Source organism: Ochotona curzoniae, unplaced genomic scaffold (assembly GCF_017591425.1).
Source record: "Ochotona curzoniae isolate NIBS_2020 unplaced genomic scaffold, NIBS_Ocur_1.0 contig_4645, whole genome shotgun sequence".
NCBI lineage: Eukaryota > Metazoa > Chordata > Mammalia > Lagomorpha > Ochotonidae > Ochotona > Ochotona curzoniae.
In genome coordinates, this window is record NW_024466353.1 from 2,872,482 (window position 1) to 2,898,224 (window position 25,743).

The window sequence follows — 25,743 nt, forward strand, 5'->3', positions numbered from 1 at the left end:
CCTTGCAAGCAGGAAACATGAGGAAAGGTAGCCCCAAGCCCATGAACTAGGTCACCCTGGCCTCTGATTCTTGCAGTGGTGCTATGAACCGAAAACTAAAGTCTATAGACTACACAAACATAAGAACCTTTAACACGAAAGTAAAGTAAATATGAAAGGGCTTGGCATCCCACTGAAACAATAAAGTAGGAATTTTTTCCAAACTGACGTAGGTCACACAATAATTGTGTGCTACCCAAGTAGAAAATTGGTTAGACACGGCTATTTAAAGCAACACATCTCCCTTAAATGTAACTTTAGTGTGGAGTAAAAAGGAAATTAGATAGAAAAAGCAGAAGCTGAAAGGTTATCCAGGTTTGAACATAATAAAGAGGTCTGAGATCCTAAACATTTTAAAGTAGAATAGGGATCGAGAGAAAATCGAAGTCTTTCATTAAAGGTAGAGAAAGGTAAAGATGATTTTGGCATGTACATTATCCCAGGAGCTGTAGCCCCAGGTACCCCTAAGGCATCAGAGTGGTATCTGCAATGCTGGTATAGAAGAACATGATAAATTCGGAAATTTCAAAGCGCCAGATCTCATCTTCAGATTATACTTGAGCACTTGAAATTTGTGGATCCAATGCCAGCAGAAATTGAGTGTTTGACATTTTTGTGTGTGTCCTGTATCAGCAGAGTTTACCTGTTGGTACTGGCAACGGTCAGAGCTTCATGAATCCAAACTGTGTGCGCAAGAAGTAGACTTCTTGCCCTCGTACAACGTGAAGCAACGTAGAACATTCCAGTATGATGGAAAATGTCTAATATTTTCATAGTGAAAACAATCTGCATCACTTATGTAAATGTAAATCACTTATGTAGATGTAAATATTCACCTACAAAGAGCTTACCATACACAAAATAGACAGAATGTGATTTAGAGGTCTATGGGTCACAATGCCTTGTTCGTTTATTACCTTTGCCACTCTCTTTGCTGTGGTGAAAGATCAAATATTGCCTGAAATAAACCAAAACAGAATCACTGTCATTGTCAAAGAGTCTTCTTCTTATTTCCTTTGAACAAAACCACATTTATACTGTTGTTAAAAACAAAGATTACGATATACATTTAGACTTTTAAAGCCAACCTTGGGGAGTGAATCATCGGATGGAAGATCTTCCTCTCTGTCTCTTCCCGTCTTTGTATATCTGACTTTGTAAAAAATAAATAAATCTTAAAAGAAAAACATAGGTCCATCAGGTTTCTCACTTTCTCCCTTTAAAAACATCATTAAATAGTAACTAAATGTCAAAATAAATAGCAAAATTGAAATTACAACAGCATATTGCACGATCATGGTTTGGAAACCAGTAAAGTTAATAGGGTTAAGACTTCAATAGGGTGTGTTTAAAGAGAAGATTATTTTAAAGTAAACCTGAATTTGCTTTTTCAAATTAAAAATTCTTAAGTACTTTGTACACTAAGGACAAGAGAGTAATACTTACTCACACTGTTAAATGCTATAAGTATTACTGATGAAAAGTGTATGGATACAAATATATAAGTATATATTACAGAAGTCCTTTTAATTTGACTAACAACTGGAATAGATGGCAGAAACATCACATTTTGAAAATAGCTCATTATCCTGTCACAACTGTGTAACACGAACAGTCATTAGTCCCTTTTGCCTGCAACTTGGAATCCTAAAGATTAAAAAAGCAAAATGGATGCATCTCAGGAGATTACAAATCACCTGGAGGTATGAAATGCAGAAAAAAAGAATTCAAATTAGGTGGCACGGAGCAGTAGCCTAGTGGCTAAAATCCTCGCCTTGCACGTGCCGGGACCCCAGGTGATCACTGATTCACATCCTGGCTGCCCCACTTCCCTTCCAGCTCCCTGCCTGTGGCCTGGAAAAGCAGTAGAGAACAACCCAAAGTCTTGGGACCCTGCACCCACATGGGAAACTGGGAAGAAGCCCCTGGCTCCTGATTCTTGATTGGCTCAGTTCCAGCCATTGCTGCCACCTGGGGAGTGAACCAGCAGATAAATATCTTTGTCTCTCTTTCTCTCTGTAAATATGACTTTCCAACAAAAACAAATCTTTTTAAAAATGTATTTGGGATGTAGTAAGTGTGAAAAAAGAGGGCATACACCAGTCAGAACAGAGAGAAACCTAGAGAAACGATTTAAACACATTTTACAAGGCAAACGTATGACGGTACCACATAGACTTTGCAGTCCGCTACAAAGGAAAGTTCCAAGGAGAGTAAAAGTTAGGATGCAATCTGCATTATAATTTTAACTCCTAATCCCAGGGTGGAAACTTTAAAGAACATATGCAAGGCAACACACTACAGAGTCCAAATTTAGAAGGCCAACACAATTGTATTTCACAGGGCAGAAAAAGCTACGAGGGCAGAAGATGAAGAGACCGTCTGGGCGCACAGGCACACAGGATGTGGGCACAGGATGGCAGCAGGGCACCCTCCGGGACAGCTTCCACCTGAGGCACACCACAGGTGCGGGTTCAACTAGCTGCTCAGCACACACATTACGGCCTGTCCATAATGAGAGCACACCACAGGCGCCCTGCACAGAGCTAGGCCTCTCACTCAGAAGCGAAGTTCCCTACCGGAGTCTAGTCTGTCCGAAGAAATGCTGTCAGACCTGCTGGGCTGCCATGGCGGGCCACACGACCATCCCAGGCTGCGTGCGGACTCGATCTCTTCCAACCTCAGAAGCACAATCTGACTTAAAGAAACACACTTGGACTAAACTATATATTCTCTCCTTTCATCTAGGGCTATTGAAAACATCCTAGCAAATCAATGTAATCTGGTCAAGTTCAAAATGCACATATAATGTGAGAGATAATAATGATATTGAGAACTCTATGATATTCAACATCTTATAAGACCTTCAAAAGGAAAGATTTAAAGTACTGCTTTGAACGTTAAAGCAAGCAAAAAAGACCAAGAAAAAAAAACCTACATTATCAAAACCAGCAAAAACTAAGAGAGACCCACAAATGGCACCTTAGGATGAAAATTTGAATTTCAAAAATGAAAGAAAAAGCGTGAATTATATTACCTACAAAGGAAAGGATATAATTGGGTCTGAAGACAAGGAAGGAACGCCTGTAAGATTTTAGTTTGAAACACTGTAAAACAGACTTGAATCCTCAGCCAACCTTACATTGCCATGTGTGAGACAAAAGCAGTCACGAGGCCGTAACACAACACATTGTTGCCGAAGAAACGGGAAAAAACAAAGCCCTCTATTAAATCACTTGAAGAATAGGAAAGAAAGACAACACAATGAAGTATCATAGTTATTCTCAAAACCGTGTATGTGATAGCTTAATACACCGTAACCTGGCGTCCAAATTTACAAATGATTAAATCTCCTTTAATAAGGAGCCTGTAAAACCAGTATCTTTAGTGGGCAGCGGGGTCGCTCGCCTGTCTGCAGCATCACAATCCCATACGGATGCCAGTTCGAATCTTGGTCACTCCACTTCCAATCGAGCTCCCTGTGTTTAAGAAGGCAGTGGAGGACAACCCAAGTCTTTGGGTTCCTGTACTTCCACTGAAAACCTGGAAGAAGCTCCCAGCTCCAGGTTGTGGACTATCCCAGCTCCTGCCATTGTGGTGATTTGAGCAGTAGAGCAGCAGACAAAAGATCCCTTCCTCTCTGTCTCTGTAAATGTGTCTTTCAAATATAAAAGTAAATATTTTGTTAGAAAAATGTGTACTTCAGAAAGTGCTCTTATATTGTTACAAATTAAAGCCACAGTAATTGAGCCTGGTGTACTAGCCTAATGGTGAAAGTCCTTGCCTTGCCCGCACTAGGATCCTATATAGGCACCGGTTCTAATCCCAGCAGCCCCACTTTCCATCAAGCTCCCTGCCTGAGACCTGGGAAAGCAGTTGAGGATGGCCCAAAGCCTTGGGACGCTGCACCCATGTGGGAGACCTGGAGGAGGCTCCTGGCTTGTGGCTTCGGATTGGGACAGCTCTGGCTATTGCGGTTGCTTGGGGAGTGAACCATCTGATGGAAGATCTTCCTGCCCGTCTCTCCTCAACTCTGCAGATCTGACTTTCCAATAAAAATAAAATAAATCTTAAAAAAAAACAGTAATCAAAACTGGCCAGTTTTTCTTCCTTCCTTCTTCAACTTTACCCATTGTTACTCTTCCCCTATCCTAGGTAGTCTTTATTTCAGAATTCTGCTACTAGAAAAGTTGACAATGGTCAACAACAAACGAAATAACTCAACAACACATACATAAACATGAGTTCCACAACACCAAGTACCAACAGAGAGCGCATCGGGCATGCTTGCTTCCCAAAGTTTCTGTTAGGTTAATTCTGATCACGATGTGCTCTCACTCTCCCTCCCCCGTGAAATGCTCACATTGTCGGACAGACCGCTCCGTCAGATCTGACCCAGGATGCGAAGCCAACACAGGCGTATCAGCATCTAACAAGCTGTGGAGAATCAAGGCAGCACCAAGAGGACAAGCAGCCGATGCCAGCCGGAGTGCTCCTCGGAGGAGGAGGACCTGCTTTCACTAGTGATTGTCAGAACTACAGCTAGCTATTTCTCCTGATTTAAACGAGGGAGAAAACAGACACAAACGGGACACAAGTCTCTATGTCATTACAAGAAAAGGAGAACCTTTGATCCAAACAGCATTCAAAAGAAACACAGACCTTATTAGCAAGCATTAACAAAAAACATATAGTAAGTTACAAAACAGACCTGCAGGCTCAACGAGGTAGGTGTCCTATGGAGGCTTTTCATCACTGCCTCCCTGGCCCCTGCCTGACGTCTTCTCAAAGAGTATAGATTGTTTTCAAAGTCAAACTTGTACACAACATCAGTCCGGACCAAAACTAAGAGCAAATATGCACACTGTCTCCAAGGGAACAAGTCCTCAGAGCGTAAACCTCTGAAACCAGATGAATCAAACTTACCGGCTCGTACACGAGACCATCTGCAGACGCAACCATCGTTTCTGCTAAGTCCAACACATCTGCTCCAACATCTGCACAGAAACACAGGGAAGTGTCACACACCCCACAGCTACATCTAACAGAATCAAGGGCGTCAGCAGAAAACTGACAAAGTCTGCAGTATATCACCACCCAATATTTTTTTCCCTAAAATTCAAACAAAAACATAAGACTATACAAAAATTTAGCAAGGGTTTTTTTTTCTATTATTTATTCAGTAAACAAGAGGACTCAAAATTTCAGGGTAAAAAAGCATAAAATTCAGGGAATGTAATGGCTTTGTAGCAATTTGTAAATACGTAAGGATCAGTACTAAAGGCTGTTGAGCAAAATTAGTTACAAGAATACAAGTATTCTTGGGAAACTTACTGAAATCTTAAGGTAAATTAAGACCATTTAAAAAAATCACCAATAATTTTATTTTGAAAAAACCAAAATTCATATTAATTATACTGATTTAAGGACAGGAGTAAATCAATGAAACAGAAATAAAGTTTTAAAGAATATAAAGGAGAAAACGATGCTAAAATACAGCCAATGCTTTTATACTTTTATTTTCAACTGTTTAAATTACAAACAACATATAGATTCATCCAATTGAAGGTATACTTACATTGACACTTCATGGCCACAGTAATATCTATATTGATCCTTAATTTGCTACAAGACAAAAAAACTAAATATGAATACCAATCAATTAGTCAACAAAACATAAACAAATCAATAGATCTATCAAAATTTGGGTTTCAAACAGAATAAAACATGACAATTAGAACTTGGCCGGCAGAGCAGGCATCTGACATAATGTTTAAGACATAATGTTTAACCAGCCCATGTCCTGGCTCTGGTTGCCGCTAAGGAACATTCTAGGAAGCTGCAGGTGACAGTTCAAATTCCTGGTTTTCAAGTAACAGACGGAACAGACTCAGATCCCTGCCACCCATAGGAGAGACCCAGATGAAAGTTCCTGGCTCCTGGCTTCCGGTTGGCTCAGCCCTGGCTGGTGCAGGCGTCTGCAGAGTGAACCAGCAGGTGGAAATTCTCTTCTCTCCTCCTCTTTTTTTTTTTTTTAAAGATTGTTTGATTTATTATTGGAAAGTCGGATATACAGAGAGGAGGAGAGACAGAGGAAGATCTCCCATCCGATGATTCACCCCCCAAAGTGAGTGCAACAGCCAATGCTATGCCGATCCGAAGCCAGAATCCAGGAACTTCTTCTGGGTCTCCCACACGGGTACAGGGTCCCAAGGCATATGGGCCATCCTCAACTGCTTTCCCAGGCCACAAGCAGGGAGCTGGATGGAAAGTGGGGCTGCTGGGATTAGAACCGGCGCCCCTATGAGATCCTGGTGCGTTCAAGGCGAGGACTTTAGCCGCTAGACCACGCCGCCAGGCCCTCTCCTCCTCTTTTGCTCCTCTTCCTTTCCTGTCAGTCTGCCTTCTAAATACATTAAATTAAATATTTTTTTTTAAATAAGGCATTACACACTGCTATGTTTCATCTCATTTCAACAGGGACGTTAGATCTAAGAATCAAAGAAGCTAAGGGGACGGGGTCAACACCGAGACTTCTTTGGAGAAAATGAGAAACGTTTCACTGGTGCTAAAAGCTGAAACGCTAGAAGGACTCTTTGAAAACCACTGGCATTTAAAGGAACATGCATGTTCAAGATGAGCATCTGAGGTGCAAACCAAGGACGCTCTGCAGCTTGCCTAAGGCTCACAGCAATTTGCCAGTGCTGATTTATTTAATTATCCAAAGCCCCATGAGGAGGGCACTATGATAAAAATATCCATCTAGAGCATAAAGCCAGTAAATAAGTGGTAGTGAAAGTACTGGAACAGAGAACTCCTTATCTAGTGCAATCCTGATACTGTAACCCGTCATCTGCAACCCAACAAACAGTTCAAGATTAAAGGTTAAAAGTCACGCTACTCACATACAGAATTCACCTTTAATCCATGTAAATCGGATTATAAGTGTATGCAGTGTGACTTGAGACAATGTACTTATTGGTGCACACAGGTCAGTAAGATCTTTACAAGTCTGAGGAGTAATTTCTGCCATGGTTATCCTAATCTTTTTAAGTAATTGTAGATTAAATCAGGGAATTCCTGCTTTAGAATTTAACTAGAATTGTGGCCAGTGCCATGCCTCAACAGGCTACTCCTCCACCCTGCGGTAAAAGGAACACAACTGGGTGCTGCTTTGCATTCCGTCTGCTTCACTTTCAGTCCGGTTCTGTGCTGACGGCCTGGGAAAGCAGCAGAGGACGGCCCATCAGGGAGACCCAGTGAGGCTCTCGGCTCCAAGTTTCAGATCAACTCTGCTCTGACAACAGTGGCCATTTCAGGAGTGAACCAGTGAATGGAAGAATTTCTTCCTCTAACTCTCCTTCTCTTTGTAAATCTGCATTTCAAATAAAAATAATAATAAATATCTCTTCTCTTAAAAAAAGGATTTAACTAGAATGTTAAATAATTTAAAAACACTTCTTCTGAAATGCAATTACTAAAAATTAGTCAGGACTATTTCTACAGAGCTAAAATCAGCTAAAAGGCATGCTGTTAAACAACTGGACTGAAAGCATGTTTAAGAAAAAATTGAAAAGTAGTTACCTAGAAAAGTCCTTGTCTACTTCATATTCATACTTCATCCATGTATCCTGATACACTGAGAATTCCATTATTGTTAATAAAGCCATGGTGGTGAATGCTATAAGAGAAACTGAGAAATGCAACAGAGCAGAAAAACAACTCAAAACCAAAGCAAATCGCAGGAAATGCAGTAGGATTAAACTTAATTTTAGAAGCACCTAATATAAATGATATTTGAACAGTATAAATATCATATATATTACATAATATATATTTCCTGAATACAGTCAAAAATGAAGATGCAGCGAGCACACATTTATTTATAACACCAAGAAAGAAAACATTTCTTTAAAGTTACCTTTCATTAAGTTCTACTGGCCAAAATTTTACAAAGCGCAGAATTCCCACATAGTTATAGGAGTATATACTAACGTCAGGTATAGAATAAATGATGTGTGCAGTTACAGGCCAAATGTGCAAATATTCCCTTCATTATTAACAATGTACCCATGCCTGTCACCAAATTTAAAGCAAACAAATGAGCTAAGTTCTTGGATCTTAAGAAGTCAGAGCAAACTTGGGGCCAGCAGATTCAATAATTTAATAAATTTAATAACAGTGTTTTGAAATCTCCTAAATGTATCACCCCCATCTGCATGCTGAATGAGTGGTGTGACAACAATAAAGTTATGTCAGTTCACACAACTGAAGAGCCCTGAGGCAATAAGACAATTTGTTCACTGACAGCTTAATAAATAATGCTAAAAGCACAGTGGCTCCAGTTCGAATGGTACAGAAAATTAAAGTAAAAACAAGAACAATGCGTGACAGGAGGACACAGAGCAGTGGCAAGGTCCCTCTGCCGCTCCCCGCTGGCCCCCCAGGAGTCCCCCCAGAGCTGAGGCTCACCTGTGCCCCCCCTGGTCCCCCAGGAGTCCCCCCAGAGCTGAGGCTCACCTGTGCCCCCCCTGGTCCCCCAGGAGTCCCCCCAGAGCTGAGGCTCACCTGTGCCCCCGCTGGCCCCCAGGAGTCCCCCCAGAGCTGAGACTCACCTGTGCCCCCGCTGGCTGAGGTCTCCACATAGCTGTCAGGAACCTTGGGAAAGGCATCCAACTCCTTGACCAAACTTAAGGTTTTCTTTCGATTCAGGCGCCTCATCTTCAGGAACACCTTCCTTTTCTTTCATAAAGTCATGCTAAGAAACAGGTTATGAGTAAATGAATAAATCAATCCCCTAAAAGAGGTCAAGGGTTTCTTTTATCTTAAGATAAATGTCCTGAAACAACTTGTCATTCTCAACTCCCCTTGAAGGAGGGGAAAAAAATCGAAGACTTCCTCCCTTCCCTTCCTAGCCAAAACTACCAGTGACAGGCAGCTTACACACACCAACACGAAAGAGCCAAAGAAAAGGGAAAAGCAACTCAATCATATTCATAATATTGACACACAAATTACATTTAGAAATAACTATCTCCTATTACATTAGGAAATACGGTATGCAAAAACTATATATATTGCCAATAACGGTAATAAAGTACAATAGGCATACTCATATATTGCTAACAAGAACATAAATATTCATGCCTCTCCTTTTGACTATGTAAATTCTTCTTGAGAAATGTATCCTAAGGCAACAATTTGGATTATGAACAAAAATTAGCTTCCTTGGATAGTTCTCACTTTTTTTTTTTTTTTAATACTGAAAGAAAAAAACAAACACATGGTAATTTAACTGGTCTTAAGCTAACCACTGAAAATCTTATGAAAGAAACTATTTCATGCATAACTTAAAAATTCATGATCTGTTAAGATCAGAAAGCTTTAGGAGCTAAATTTTATGAGAAATGGGGAAATAATTTCAAGAAAAAATGAGATTTTTAATACTGGAAAAGTAGATCACAGAGAATTTTAACAGTGTTCTGATGTAATTTTAATTCCATAATTATATGTTTTATAATAAAATATTTTAGAAATCTACTGCTCTTTTGACTTTTATGAGTATCACAATAACATTTAAAACATATTATAAAAAGAACAGATGGTGATGAAATTCTCCAATAGTTGCATATTTTCACAAAACGAACTCATAAGACTGGAGATGATATTATGAAGAATTCCCAGAAACAAAAGTGTGTTAATAAAGGCAACACGCAGCAGCAGAAATCCCCACAGGGAACAGATCACAAGAAGCACACAGATCATTAGTCCAACATCTACAGGACAGGCTCGCCATGGAAAAGGCAGGGAGGCTGGAAGCATCAGAGGAGCGAAACCCGGTGCTGACCACAGTGCTGTGCAGAGGCGGCCCTGGCCAGGGACCTGCTAATCAGTCCACCAGGGAGTTAGCGCTCCAAAGCTGAGCTGAGCCTGTCAACAGCCTGGTTTCACTGCGATTACAACTTGCAGCCTGTCTGGCTGACTCCATGGTTTCAAAGTGATCTGCAGGTACGATTCTGCCTAGCGCATACACAGCTTCCTTGACACTCTCGGAAAGTCATTCATAACCTCAGCGCTAAGTCTCATGGCTCCCGCTCCGTGGCTACTTCATCATGGACAAAACATGATCACTTTTCGCTGAGTGCAAATGGTACCACAGTCCTGATTTGTACTACGTTTTTAAGAATCTCTTGCCTAACTTTCAGTTTAATGTTTCACTGTTTCTGTCCTAGGCCCTCTTCCCAAATCTACCCTTTCCCTGACGTGATCCCCTATCCTTCAAGTTTTACGTAAACATTGATTCTTGCCAAATGCTTCTGCAAACACATGCGTCTGCCCTAGCTTTCTTTTAAGCGTTTCATTTGGACATTCCAAAGATAGACGCAACAAGTCGTAGAAGGAGTATTTCAGCCCATCAAAATTATTCTTTGTCCTACACCCTAATCTTGGTTATTAACACCATGCACTCGAATTTACAGACCAGAAACATGGTTTACAACCTTAAACTCTACCTCAATTTCTCTAAAATGTGTCATCTCCTGTTTAAGTCCATCAATAAGTTCCTCACTGACGCTCCTGATCCAAACGCCAATCTCTCCTGCACTGCTTGCAGTATCCTGGTCTCAATGCCACACCACATACTCACACTGTTTCCACAACCTCTGCTCCTTCGACCCTGATGTCACTCTGCCTTCAGCAGCATGCAGTCTCATGGCATTCCCTACGCTCCGAACAGTGAGGCTGCGCTAAGTCTGCCCTCCATCAAAGACCCAGAGCTGTTTATCCTCTCTCCACACGCCGTTCTCTAGCAGTCTAAGTCCAAATCACATCACTTTCGATTCCTCAATTATGCGTTTGATATTCTCAGAAATATTCTTTCTCCCCTTTCTCCCTTCTGCTTTTCAATGCCAGTCTACCTGCCTTTCACTTGTGCTCTTAAAACATCACAGCTTTATCTGACTGTTCACTGTCCTTCCTCCCTCGCCACCTTCGGCTTGCTCCACTGCAGCGTTAAGACAGGCACCTTGTCTAACTTGATCTTTGCATCCCTAATGCCTGGCATAGCAAGCATTCAAGAGCAAGCGTTGTTGAGTTCATGAACAAAGAGTGAATTCAACTTCCAGAACTGGCGATATTTTTATAATAAGCTTTATAAATACTTTAAGCAACACATAAGGATACTACTGACCCCCTACATGTGCAACCCAAACAAAACACTTGGCAACTACGCCACCTCTCATTTCCTCCCTCCCTCCCCGCTTTCCCTGACCATCACTCTGCTGTTCCTCCCACCTCTCTTAAAGGCAGGACCATTTTACCTCCCAGAAATCCATTCCACTTCCAGCACTTGCTATGTGACTCTAACAAGTCACTGCTTTGACATGAAGAAGTTATCCCACAGCACAGCTTCTCTGGAGGCAAACATACCTGTTCCTGTTTCAGTTCCCCTCCAATGCTCATACTGCTGACACTTTCAGGATAAAATAGGATCATGTCTGATCATATTGCCCGACTTCTTTGTCCCATTGAAATCTATTCCTTCTCCAAGTAACAGTGAACCCATACATATATGCACAGAATCGTAGCGCGTGTTCATACTTCATACAAATAAACTTTTGATGCTCTGATTTTGAAGTACATACAATTTTCCACTTTACAGAGGAGGAAATGAGGCGCAAAATAAATAACTGTGGCAGTGACACACAGCAGGTGGCGGAAGTTGGAGTGAATCCCAGGCAGCTTGGCTCTGTCTGCTGCACCCGCAGTGAACCGCGGCTCACTAGCCTCCTTGTTGCCATCCTGCACCAGCATCTACGCAGCTTCCTCAAAGACTTCGGCACAGGGGTCACCAGCGCTTCACTTCTTCCACAGTTCATTGTGATCCTTCAGAATTCATGATCCTACGTCATTCACTCAAAGCCCCTCACCTAAAGCCACTGACCACAGAAGTGTTTAAATTCTTCCATTCCAGCGACCTCCTTCTTAATTCTAGGCAAGCCTACCTACAAACCCGCAAGGCAGCAAAGTCAGGTTTCGCCTGGCCTCATGCCTAGAACCGTTCCACCTTTTCATGTTTTCTGAGTGGAACTCCCTGTCCGTCAAGCTCCCCAACGTGCTAAGACAGCTGTTGGCATCTTTTTTCATGGATGTTCTGAGGCCCTTGCACTCTTCTCAGTTGCCTGCTTCCACGGTCAGCTTGCCATCCTCTCCAGCTTGGTTAGTCATTTTCAAGAAAGCACGTAGAAACACCCTAGATCTACCGTGGGTATAAGATCAGATGCTTCTGAGACATCTGGGATCTATTTTAGAATGTCTGGTTTCCAATCTTTGCCGTACTCCTGATTTCAGCCTTCTGAACACTCGGGGAGGCAGGAGGCAATGGCGCTCGCTTGGACTTGAGTCCCTGCCACTTCACTGGAAGCAGTCAATTGATCTTTATTGACAGAGTGAATCTGCAGATGAGAATGATCTGTTTGTTTCTCAAATTTAATATTTCTTGTAAAAGATCAATGCTTCCAAGAAATCAGTGTCAATTTAATTTGTGGGGTTATGTATTCTAAAGGCTGAGAAACAGAACACCTCCACAGACATCCCCATATGTGGAGTCTGGAGCACAACCCATTCTCCATGTGCCCGGTGGGGGTCCAACCACTGAGGTCACTGCTGCTGCCGCCGCCCAGGTTTGCATTTGCAGGCAGCAGGGGTCCGGACTTGGAGCTGGGGGCTGGCTGAGGCACCCCAACACATCTTAACCACAGGGCCACCTGTTGGCCCTCTGTACTCAACTGAATATCATGGGAAAGCCCCTAACCGAACGGGTTGGGGAGGCGCGGAGGGGAAAGAAAAGACAGTTTTAAAAGCTAAACTTCCTCACTTGCACAATATGTCCTTTACTTGGGATTACCTGCTTTTGTTTTGTGAGTTAACGTGTCCTTTATATAAAATTCCTTTCCCAAAACAACAGGGTCTGCTTTTGGATGCCCTTATTTAGCCAAAATCAAAACTGTAGGTGTATTTCAGCAATCGAGGCTGGCCCTTTCCTGTTTCCCTCCCCTCCCCCCTTCTTCTCCTGTAGGTATCTTTCTCATACTGATCCGTAAAGTTCAAAACTTTAGGAACCACTGCACTGCTCTGCCCGCTTGTTGGCGCTGCTCTCCGTAACCTCACGACCTGCTGTGCCACAGCTGCTGTCCTCCATGTAAGCTCTACCATGTCTTAAAAAAAAAAAAAAAAACTGCAAAAAGTCGCTGATGACAGTTACTACTGAAACACTACTTTGAAAATCTGTGTAAGAAGCACTTCTTGCACACTGTAACACAGATGGCCCTCACTAACATGCCGTGTAAGCACTCCCATACAGCCTGCACGTCACCACTGTACTCAGCCGGATGTAATGAGAACACCAGATGGTCTGCGCAAATTAAAATCCAGAATGCATGAAACTTTATATCCGCGCAGTTTTGTTGAATTACTTCTTCCACCAAAAATAGCAACAAACTTTATGTCTCGTGACTCAAACGTATGAGTTCAACTCTACTTTTAACGTATAGTTGGCAATATGAGAAACACTGGTGTGGTTCATGCATACGGCCACACTATGCTATGGTCTATGCCGACCCCCTCCCCCCTCCAAAAAACTAGGAAGCCAGAACTCCTCCTAACTGTGAATGTGGTTTATTTGAAATATTTAGGACTTTAAAGATGAAATTCCTTAAACTTCACTGGTTTGGGGTGAAACTATAGCCAGTGTGTTGATAAGAAAGAGGGACCCACACAAAGGGGCGGGCATCTCCCCAGACATTACAGAGGGGAAGCCATTCCCTCCGAGAGCCCGCAGAGGGTCCAGAACTCCGCCAGCACGCTCGTGTTTGGACTTCAGCCTCCAGACCAGTTTCGATTTCTTCAACACCTTCCAGGTTATGGTAGCTTGCTATGGCAAGCTCAGGAAACTGATATTAGTAATTCATAATGAGAGAAGACACAAAGCAAATATTCGGAACTTTAGAAGTACAAAGCAAAATTACAACATACCCATTTTTTTTGGTAAAGATTTATTTATTTTTATTGGAAAGTCAGATATACAGAGAGGAAGATCCTATGTCCGACTGATTCACTCCCCAAGCAGCCGCAATGGGAGCTGAGCTTATCTGAAGCCAGGAGTCAGGAGCATCTTCCGGGTCTCCCACGTGGGTGCAGGGTCCCCGGCCTTTCGGCTATCCTCTACCCCTTTCCCAGGCCACAAGCAAGGAGCTGGATGGGAAGCAGGGATGCCGGGATTAGAACCCATATGGGATCCTGGCGCATGAAAGCTGAGGACTCTCGCTGCTAGGCTACTGCACCAGGCCCAACATAACCCATTTAAAAACAATTATGTTGTATTAAAATAAAGGAATTTGGCCCGGAGTGATGGCTCAGTGGGTAAATCCTCACCCAGCAAGTGCAGGAATCACACCTGGGTGCTGGTTCCTGTCGTGGCTGTTCCACCTCCCACCCAGCTCCCTGCTTGTGGCCTGAGAAGCAGCCGAGGATGGCCCACAGCCTAGGGAGCATACACCTGCATGGGGAACCCAGAAGCCTCTGGCTCTCAGTTTCAGATTAGCTCAGCTTTGGCTTCTGTGGCCACTTGGGGGAGTGCACCAGCAGACAGAAGATCTTACTCTGCCTTTCCTCTCTGTAAATCTACCTTTCCACTTCAAATAAATAACTCTTAAAAAAAAATATGCATTATGGCATAATGGGTAAAGCTGCTACTTGCAATGCTGGCACCTCAGCTGGGCTGCCAAGTAGTTTAAGCTTTAACCAATGCAAGCCCTCAGCACTCCACCTCGAAGGCCTCTCTGGTAATGGCTTGGGAAATGCAGAGGAGACACCCACGCACCTGAACCCCTGCACTCACGGCAGAGCGGATTGGGCTCCCGCAGGAGACACAGCGTCTCCCTGCACCGCTTTCCCAGGCAGCCGCTTTCCCAGGCAGCCGCTTCAGAAGCAGGGCGGCTGGAGCTCCAGCTGGTGCCAGAATGCGATGCTGAGCCAGTGGCTTTACATTCTACACCACAGCGCCAGCTCCCCAAAGCAGACAAACCTTTAAAAAAGGATCATACTTTACAATAGAAAGCATTTGAAAAAATAGCTTTATGTCACTTTGCAAGCACTAGTCATTCTGCACCCACAAAGTACTTACTATGCTTTACTTTATAAATGACTACAAATTCTTAATTATCCTAAATTAGTAAATGTTTTAAATTTTGTTTGCTTTAATATAATTTAAATGAATCATCATAAAGTCAAATGATAGAGTTTATTTAGGAGCCAAGTAAGAAGTAAAAATGTGGACCCGGTGTGGTAGCCTAGTGGCTAAAGTCCTTGCCTTGCGTGTACCAGGATCCCATATGGGCAGCAGTTCTAACCCCGGCGGCCCTGCCTCCAATCCAGCTCCCTGCTTGTGGCCTGGGAAAGCAGTTGGGGACGGCCCAAAGCCTTGGTACCGTGTACCTGTGTGGGAGACCTGGAGGAAGAGGCTCTGGGCTCCTGGCTTCGGATTGGCTCAACCTCCAGCTGTTGTGGCCACTTGGGAAGTGAAATCAGTGGACAGAAGATCTTCTTCTCTGTATATCTGACTTTCCAATAAAAAATTAATTTAAAAAGTAACCATCATTTAAGAGGTTAAAACATAAGAAACCCGGACTTGCCTCAGCATTTACTGGGCGCAGGACCAATCTGCAAAATCTTCAACCTCTCGGGTCTCCCTTGACAATTTCCAAAAAGGAAAGCCAGGAGACAACGGCTACCTCCGTTTTTAAAAAGCTTTATATTTTTCGAAAGAGAGAAACGGAGACTCTCCCAGTGATGGGCACAGAGTTGGGCCAGGACAAAGCCAGGAAATCCACCTTGGTATCCCACATGGCCAGCCCAGGTTCATGTAGCACTGCCTCCCAGGGCCCCTGAGCAGCGGGCTGGAAGGCAAGCAGGGCAGCCAGGACTTGCCTGAGTCAACATTTCAATATGGGATTCAGGTATTTGCAAGTACTAAGTTGCCCATTGTGCCATAACACAGGTCTCCATCTCGTAGTTTTTGATCAAGATAAAAGTCAGGCATAAATGTTGCTAATTCTCTGAAGAAATACAAAGATTCACAGGATATTTGAGATGCAGTTGTTAATCTCTTTTAAAAAAAGATTTACTTTTATTTGACAGTCAGACATCCAGAGAGGAGGAGAGACAGAAAGAAATATCTTCCATCCGATGATTCACACCACAAGTGGCCACAACGGCCGGAGTAGAGCCGATCAGAAAGCAGGAGCCCGAGGCCTCCAGGTCTCCCACATGGTTGCAGGGTCCCACGGCCTTGGGCAGTCCTCGACTGCTTTCCCAGGCCACAAGCAGGGAGCTGGATGGCCAGTGGGGCCGCTGGGATTAGAACCAGTGACCATTAGGGATCCTGGCGCTTTCAAGGCGAGGACTTCAGCTGCTAGGCCACTATGCTGGGCCCAGTTGTTGATCTCTTAAAGGAAAGTGGAGAATCTCATAGAGTAGGGATGAAATCAACTGAACGTGGATACCAGCTACCTGGAAGTTCCTTACCACAGTTTGAGGCGTGGCAAAGGAGAGCATGTCCTCCCTCAAGAAGTGTCCTGTACAGTAGCTGCTCAACACAAACAGAAGAAACACGTAGGGAAAACGTGAAGCAAACAGGAAATACACGTTCCACAGAACGGACATCTGAAAAGGAGCGCAAGCTGACAAATGACCGGATGGACAAAACGGGCAAGCAGTGCGGGCCTTGGAAGCTAAAACCACAGCTTAAGAAAGCAAGCAACTGAAAAAGATGGGATTGAAGAACGTTTACGTGCACCAACCAAGGTTTCAACGCACTGAGGTCAGACCAAAGGGATTTTTAAGTGTATTTTCTCCAGTCTGTATTCTGACTAAGCAGTGGAGCAACTCTGGGAAACGCACAAACTGGGAAATGAAAATTGAAAAGAAAAAAAGGAAACGGAGCTAAAAGGCAGCCCTGGTGAGAGACACTGGCATGTGCCTTGCTGGAGCATATGTGAAGCGCACAGAGGGCCCTGGCGTGGGGATTACAGAATTATCACTGTTCTCATTTTACAAATGGAGGCACTAAGGCATGGAAACGGTGCAATTAGTAGTTACTACGCTATTCAAGGAGTCAGTGTAAACACATGGAAACTGTTCCGTAGGGTTCGCAGAAGGCGCACATCCCCGGAAAGTAACTTCTACCACAAATCACCTTCTCCATTTTTTTTTTTTTTTTTGAGTTAAGTCACTAACACTCAGAGATCTGGTAAGGTTCGTTACATCTTTGTGACCTGACTTCCTTTGACAAATCTTTCTCACTTCATAGGTTTTACTTGCTGTGTTCCACGGGAGTCTTTATAGGTCTCGGTTTTGAAATAAAGTTTACCATCAAAAGGAACAAAACTCCCCCCCACTCTTTCTAGCCCTGAAACGGCCTCGTGTTTTTCCGCTAAGAGAACCGGAAGACCAAGAAGTCAATTTCTTAAATAATCGTAAATCCTTAGACAACAAATGAGACCCACCTTTCCAAAACCTGCATAGATTAAGAGCTCAACGTTTCAGGCTAAGGGGCTGAAATACTTGATTACAACTTTACGCATGAACTATGGCTGTTTTTAATTGTATCTCCCACAGTTTCTAAAAAGCAGCCTCGTAACACTGTAACACCTCGCCGGGACTCCTGAACCCCAAAGTTCTCGTCCTGGCCCATGAACACCCGGGTCCTCCGGCCAGCACCCTGCCCCGATGGACCGTCCCCCAAGTCGCAAAGTCCGGGAGGGAGGCCGAACCCTTCTTTCCTAGAGAGCTCTAGCCGAGCCAAGTCCGACACCGGATCAGGGGGACCGGGAGAAACCAGGGCTCCCAGCCGCTGTCCCCTCCCCACCTCACCCCCGAGGACACCCCGCCACGCCTTCGCGTGTCAGGCCAGCGCGACGGAGTGGACACGAGCAGCGCTGCCCAGGGTCCTGCCAGCAACGCCCCCGGCCAGAGGATGCCCAGGGCGCCTCCCTCGGGGGGTCGGGGAGCCCCGAGATCGGCACGCTCGGTGCATACCAGGCGCTCAGCCTCCGGCTCTGCGTCCCCGCCCGCCGTCCTGGGACAACCGCGGGATCCGCACCCAGCGGGGCGCTCCGGGGCTTTTACCTTGTGCTACGGTCCCAGCCGATCGCCATATTTCACACAAGCCCGGGTCGCCGGACTCCGGTGTTGCCAGAACTATCGCGAGAACCAAGAGCTACTATCACCTCTGGAAACGTCAGAAGGGAGTCCGAGGAGAGTTCTCGCGAGATCCCCGTGGTTTCTGAAGGGCTGGCTTTCCCCAGCCCGCGGGGCGTGGTCACTGGCAAGGGGGCATGTCCTCACAGAGCGCCTCAGGTCTGAGAGGGGTGGAATCCTCCTCGTGGGGACCGGGAGCCCCCGGCCAGCCTCGAACCCCCGGCAGCGTGTCACCGCCGCCGAGGGTCACACGCTCCCAACAAGAACCTCCAAACTTCCCTTTGCAGGCATAGGTAACGGTTTCAGTGGTTATCGAACGTTTCTATCGTCTTCCAGAACACCCATCCGTAAGAAAGCGCGTCTACCATTGTGTTTCTCTGGAACCCGAAGTCAAGATTCCTACACTCGCGGGGCTCGGCTTCTCCCAGGTTCTCAGCTGCCCCACCTACTGGCCACTCCGTGTCCCCCCTCAGTTCTCAGCTGCTCCCTGCTGCTCACTCTGGGTCTCCCGGTACTCACCTGCCCCATTCGTCATGCCATGACACCCCCAGGTCCCTCCTCCCCACCCTGGTCACACTGGGTCCCTTTTTACCAGTTGCTTTGTCCTCCACATTTCCCCCGTCAGAACTCACATCTTTGAGCCTGGCTTCCTCGGAGTCTTTTGTTAGGTGTCCTTTTCATCACAGTTGCTTCGCTGTTTAGACTATTGGAACTTCTCAACAGCATCCAGGCTTCTGTTTTTCTCACCTCGCTTTGCCCACTATGACCCCATCTGTGATCAGACTTTACAAACATTGAGGGTCAAACTATTATTGAGCATAAAAGCCTGACAAAAGTATAGGTGTGACTGATTCTTGTACAGTCAGCACTGTTTTTCAATGTATTCTCTACCTTCCAATTTCCTCATGATTTCATATTGTAACAACCAGTTTAAAAAGGAATAAGACTTAAGGGGTAGGTCATATGTGGCAGCTGTGTGACTTTGGGCACCTCACACAAAATCTGCAAAAGACAGGGAAATCCTGCTAGTGATAGTAATAATTTAAAAATTATTAAAGTGCAATTGTCCTCCCAAATGAGGGCAGATCGAGTTTCCACTGATGTAACTTCATTTCCAGACGTCCCTGGCTGTCCACTTAAACAGAGTTACAATGCCGCGTCCTGGGGTGGGGACTTGGTGTAGCGGAAGACACCACGCTCATCAGGCAGTGGGTCAGCCTGGGTGCCAATCCCGGCCCTGCCCAGACGCTGCCTTGGTGCTGACGCACACACTGGAAAGAAGCGTGTGATGGCTCGGGTAGCTGCGTCCCTGCTAACCCTGTCGGAGACCCTGATAGATGCTTGGTTCCTGGTTAAACGTGGTCCAGCCATGGATGTTGCTCACTCCAAGGGACACCTCTTTCATGCACGCATACTTTCTGCTCTCTCCCACATAAATATACAACCAGCAAAAGCAGAGTTACTACTTCCTTCACGCACCTGAGCAGCTCAGTGCAGTGGAGAGCTCATGGATGCTGCCGGCTGCAGTCACAGCTCAGCAACCTGCTGAGCGTTGGGCCTAGCATCGTGTACACTCTGTTTGCATCCGCGTCTCCTTACATGTGAAATAGTGGTAAGTGAACGCTGGTGGAAGGCCATGGCCCCTCACTGAGCGCTGCACCATGCCCAGGAGACCAGACAGGCGTGGACATTCATCCCATCCACAGAGCTTGGCTTTAGAATGCCTTGTAGCCAATTAACGGATTCAGCTGAACAGTTAAGCTGAAACCAATTGACTGATTGACTAGGCTGTAGCAGTTGAAGTGTTTGCTGGGATTCACTGCCGGGTTACTGTAAAAACTGTGAGACCATGTTGGTCAGAGTTGTTAAAGGTTCTTGTAGCTTCCTCGTTCACGAGCCATTTATATTTTAGCTTGTCCTAGTAAGTACTTCTTTTTGTCGTGGTTCTGGTAAGTTCTAAGGTGTAATGGCTTTTCCATCTAAAGGAGTTTCCTTCATTCTAAAGTAGTCAGCGGTAAGGAAGCTGAAGTGCAGCGACGTGCCTTGCCTCCACTCCCCACCCGCCACCATCTTCAGGTAAGGAAATTCCGGTACTTGTTGCACTGGTTGGTAATGTTGGACTGGTTGTGCTCCCTGTTTTTTAGTTCTTTCTGGTGATTGTGAGCTGTTCCTCCCACAGCTTTGTGCTTTGGGCTTTCCTGAGGCTGGCTGGTTTTTGTCCAGACAGAAGCTAGATGGGGCCTGGAGGGAAGGCTCAGGTCAATACTGAAGCGGGTTCAGTAGGAACAGGGGTGGCTCCGGGAGGGCGGCCTTGGGTGCTGCACAGTGCCTGGAGCGCTCTGAGGTGCTGGCCATCAGGATTACAGTTTGCTAGCGGACCTTGGTGTGTACCAAGGGTCACTCTGGGCTACGAGAGGGCATCTGACCTTTGGGAGCTTGTGGTGGCTGCCTTGGGCACACAAGTTGAGTCTAGGGTGCTGTGACTGAAACTTAACAACGTCAGGGCGAAGCATTCAGACACTGCTTTTCTTCGAGATGTGGAAAAAATGGGAAATGCAGTACTCACAATGAGAAAATCTTACTTTGAATAAAATAGTGGATTTGTGAGGTGCACTGGAAAAGGAAGGCTTAAAAATGACAGACACGATAGGAGATATGTCTTAAAAGTCACAGAAGCTTTTAAAGGACAAAAGTGGAGTTATCTTGGAAGTCGAGCTGTTCAAGCGGTGAGGCCCGCTTCTCCAGCCACCTTTGTGCCTTGATCAGTCGTAAACTTTGAACACAACGTAAGGTCAGCTAGTCCAGCTTGGAAGGAGCGGTTAGCCTGCTCCGTAATGGCCTCCAGCCTGAGCTGGAGTTACTGCATGAAGGAGACAGGCTGTGCTGGGCAGCTGTCTGGGTTTAATCATTTTGAAACCTGTCTTTAGTGAAGAGAATTTACATCTGTGTAGAGACTGCCCATAATGGAGGCGGCTCTCTCTGGACACCAGGAAGAGGAAGTCTTAGGCGGCAAAGCAAGTTTTGTTTTTGTTTTTTTAAACATAGGTTTTCTTTGCAAAGAGGTTAAGAGTAAGGAACAGCACAACTTGAACGTGGGGTTGAGACATGCACTCCGCTCTAGTACAAGTCTCAGACTTGGTTGATTGGTTGCCTCTTGGTCCTTTCATTGTCAGCAGTGTGTTCTCTGGGGACTTTTGACAGTGAAAAAGTGGGCGTCCGTGAGTCTGGGGTGACAGGCAGGTGGTAGTTACTTTCTGCCCAGGATATGAATGCTTCACAAACCCTCAAGACAGAGGCTTGATTTCATAATTATTTCTAAGATCTTCTAAGAATTGAGCATCGATATTAAGGGTATAACCATATAAAATGTAGTTAGGTTATCACGTGTTTTCTTAGAGAATTGTCTGCTCTTCCAGAACTTTGGGGAAGGCACTAGCATCTGTGGAGGTGCTGGTTACAGAGTTAGGCCCCGTCTTGAATGGGCAGGTTCCACTGCTGCCTCTGCCTCTGCTCCCGGCACCAGCCCCAGTTGTTTATCTTTGACGTTCTGTTGACTTTTATTTGCTGGTGCCTTGTTGAAGATAGTTGAGCCTGTTCAACAGGAAGATTGTTGTTTACTGTGTTTGGATTTTAGTTTCTTTGTGGCTTTGGTATCCTTGTGTTGTTTTAATGTTGCAATAATGTTGATGTACAGAATGGGTTTATAAAGGTTCCCAGCTTTGAATTTTTGGCTATAATCTAATTTTTTTTCTTTCTAACGTCTGGTAGAAATGTGTCGCCAGGTCATATTAGTTTGCCAGGTCATATTCATTAGTTTGCTTTGTTGAAGACCTCGAATTGTTCAGTTGCATTCTTCATGATGGACATGTGCAGCATTTCCGTGGCAGGTTGTTGTGTGCAGAAATTTATTCTTTTCTTCTAGGTTTTCAAATTATTGGCATACTTTTATTTATCACAATCCTTAATGATTCTTTACATTTCTCTATCAATTGTAAAATCTCCTTTTCTATCTTGTTTTTTTTTTTAAGGTTTATTTATTTTTATTGGAAAGGCAAATATGTAGAGAGGAGAAGAGACAGAGAAGAAGAACTTTCGTCCTGTGGTTCACTCCCCAAGCGGCCGCCACAGCTGGAGCTGAAGCAATCCAAACCCAGGAGCCTGGAGCTTATTGCAGGTTCCCAGGCGGGTGCAGGGTCTCAAGGCTTTGGGCTGTGCTCGACTGCCTTCCCAGGCCACAAGCAGGGAGTTGGATGGGAAGTGGAGCTGCCGAGATTAGAACCAGTGCGTATATAGGATCCTGGTATGTGCAAGGCGAGGACTTTAGCCCTGTGCTCTTGCGCTGGGTCCTCCATCTTGTTTTGAGTCTATTTTTTTTTTTTCTTTCATGTGAAGCTGTCTTCTATCAGTTTATTTTTTTATGGTGTTGAATTTTTTATTTAGTGGAAGGTCAAGCTTATAAGTTGAATGTCTGTGACTGTAAAAATGAAAAAAAAAATGAAGAAAGGTTGTTAATGAGGGAAGGAGGGTATAGCCATATAAAATGGGAAATATCTTTATGTTCTTTTTTAAAAGTAAATTCTTTATTTTTCATGGTACAGTTCATTAGTTTCAAGGACTTCCCTCAAGAGCAGTCACGAGTCCATCATCCTGCTATTTCAGTGTATCCTGACATTGTAGGTAGAGAGTGGTAGGAAGTCAGGAGCCTACTGTGAATACGTATTTAACAGTTTCCTTGGGAGTCCATCTTTGATTCCGAAGCAGAGATGCGTACAGCAACGTATGTCTACCTGACGACATACTTGCCTCCATTATGCAGATCTTCTAGAGAAATAGATGCATATTCAGCTCTGTATCTGTGTTTTGTATTTTGCATGAAGGGTGCTTTGTATCAGAGAGAACATGATAGATGCTTACCCTTTTTGGATTGGCTTATTTCACTGAGCATAGTAGTTTCCAGTTGGGGCCCTTTGATTGCAAATGGTAGAAGTTCATTCATTCTAATGGCTGAGATCGGTATTACATAGAGCGGATGTAGCACAGTGTCTGTATCCACTCCTCTGTCTGTGTTGTTTCCCTTTCTTTGCTATTATAGGTTGTGCTGTTGTAAATACAGAGTTACATGTCACTTTTTCATAAGCAGATTTCGTTTCCTTTGGTTATATGCCCTAAAGTGAGATAGCTGGGTCATACGGCAGAGCAGTTTTCAGTTCACTTGCAAGATCTTTCTCAGTCATGGAGTTATTTGTGTATACTAGTGCCATTGATTTATGTTCAGTTGATTTTGTATCTTGCTACACTGGCAAATTCTCTTAGGAGTTCCAGTAGTCTCTTGATGTAGTCTTTTAGCTCTTATAGAGAATTATATCATCTGCAAACAGGGATACATTTTAATTCCTCATTTCCGATTCGAATTGCTTTAATTTTTTTTTCTCTAATAGCTCTGGCAAAGACTTCCAATAGTATATTGAATAGCAGTGTTGAAAGAGGACAACCTTGTGTAATTTCAGATCTTAGTGGAGAAGCTTCTAGTCTTTTTTCATTTAGTGTGATGCTGGCATTGGTGTTTTTTTTTTTTTTTGTAAGTTGCTTTGATTGTGCTGTGGAATGTTCCTCCTGTGCCTATGTTGCTTAGGGTTTTTAGCATGAAGTGCTGTTGGATTTTATGAAATACCATCTCCGTATCTATTGAGATGGTCATGTGTTTTTTTTTTCAGTTTGTTGATGTGGTGTATTACATGTATAGATTTGCTTGTTATACTACCGCTGCATGACAGGAAGGAATCCCAGCTGATCTGGGTGAATGATCTGCCTGTTGTACTGTTGGATCCTGATGCCTAGTATCTCGTTGAGGATATTGGTCTGTAGTTCTCTTTTTTGGTCGTGCATCTATGTGGCTTTGCTATTCAGGTGATATTGGCTTCATAGAGTCTGGAAGGATTGCCTCCCTTTCTCGTGTTTGGAATAGCTCGTGAAGGATTGGGGTAAGTTTGTGAAATCTTTGGTATAATTCAGTAGTTAAGCTGTCTGGCCCAGAGCTTTTGTGGTGTGGAGAGATTGAATTATTGATTCAATTGCAGTCCTTGTATTTATGATTTAGATTATTTATTTAGATTATTAATTGCTTTATGCTTCAATTTTGGTAGAATATGTGTGTCCGAAAATGTATGCTGTTCTTCTAGGTCTTCTGAATTGCTGGTATATGGTTGCTTGTGTAGTTTGTGATTATTTTATATCTTTAAGGTTCCACTGTTGTATTTTCCTGTCTTGTGTCTTCTCCGCCTTTTTTTTTGATTAATTGAGCTAGTGGGGAATCTCATTTGTTAATTTCTCAAAGAACCAGCTTTTTGATTCATTGATTTTGTGTATTGTTCTTTTGTTCTCTCTTATTTCTTCTTTCATGCTAGTTTTGTGATGACTTTGTCGTTGTTTTTCCAGTACCTTCAGATGAATGGTTAGCTCATTTACTTGGTACTTTTCTCATCTCTTGACACAAAATGTGAATGACATGAACTTTCTTCTTAACATTGCTTTGCTCCTGTCCCATTGGTTTCGATATGTTGCGTTGATACCCTCATTCCTTTCAACCATTGTATAAATTTTCCTTTTGACTTATTCTATAACCTGCTGTTCATTTAGCAGCCTATTATTCAGTCTCCATGTATTTGCATATAGTCTGGAGTATTTTGACTTGTTGGTCTTTGTCGCCGACCTGCGGTGACACTAGCTATAAAGCACACACTTGAGGGTCTGGGAAAACAGGAATTGCAACCGGACCCCTTCTTGCCAAAAGCGGCTTCCGCTGCCTTTTTCCCCATAGGTCTTAGCTTTCTCCCCTTTTTGAGGCTTTTCTTCTCGTTCTTTTCCTTAGCTTTTCTCACCTTTCTTCTACCCGTAGGTCTTACTGGTTTTATACCCATGAAGCATGGAAGAAATGACGATGAAAACAAGAACATCATTTTAGGGCTGTTTTTACGCTGTGTTAACTGTAAGTGTACCAGTTGACTTTACTGATCCATTCTGTGCCTGATTCTTTGTGTGGTGTCTTTTGTATGATTCCCTGCGGTGAGAGTGAGTCCCAGGTTCCAGTGCCGTGCGCCTGCCTCTCTGTCCTTTCTCGCTGTGATCCTGTGCTGTGAATACGGTGTTGCCTGCAAACACAGTGTTGCCTCGTCGGCCATTTTCCTGCTCCTGGGCCCAGTAGTACCCGGGATCAGGAAGACGCTAATTGTCCAGGTAACAGGGTTTAGTGGTTTCTGTTCATTTTTTTTTTTTTCTTCTTGATTTCCTCCTGTTGCCCTAGCCTTCCCTTGCCTTGCTCTAACGCTAAAACTAACCCTAACCCTAGCCCTAACTCCAGCTCCCAGAGTGCCTGTCGGTGTCCAGACATAGAATTGCAGCTGCCAGAGTGCCGGTGAGTAGGCAGACGTGGGACTCTATCTCCAAGGGTTC

At 44.2% G+C, this 25,743-nt stretch overlaps 1 protein-coding gene across 4 annotated transcripts in view; it reads right to left on the minus strand.

Annotated features, from left to right (window-relative positions):
- Nucleotides 1-18,905, minus strand: part of ERGIC2 (ERGIC and golgi 2) — a 31,064-nt gene extending 12,159 nt beyond the window's left edge. The window contains exons 1-6 of one of the 4 annotated variants that reach the window (XM_040987466.1): nt 18,887-18,905; nt 8,655-8,797; nt 7,624-7,732; nt 5,618-5,664; nt 4,966-5,036; nt 957-997 (exon numbers count right to left, since the gene is read on the minus strand). In XM_040987466.1, coding sequence (XP_040843400.1) covers nt 957-997; nt 4,966-5,036; nt 5,618-5,664; nt 7,624-7,732; nt 8,655-8,760 — 374 coding nt within the window. In that variant the 5' untranslated portion in view covers nt 8,761-8,797; nt 18,887-18,905. Of the gene's footprint in view, nt 1-956; nt 998-4,965; nt 5,037-5,617; nt 5,665-7,623; nt 7,733-8,654; nt 8,798-18,132; nt 18,153-18,222; nt 18,343-18,886 lie in introns of those variants that run through there. The other 3 variants (XM_040987465.1, XM_040987469.1, XM_040987467.1) reach the window with 3 other exon arrangements.
- Nucleotides 18,906-25,743: the final 6,838 nt, after the last annotated feature.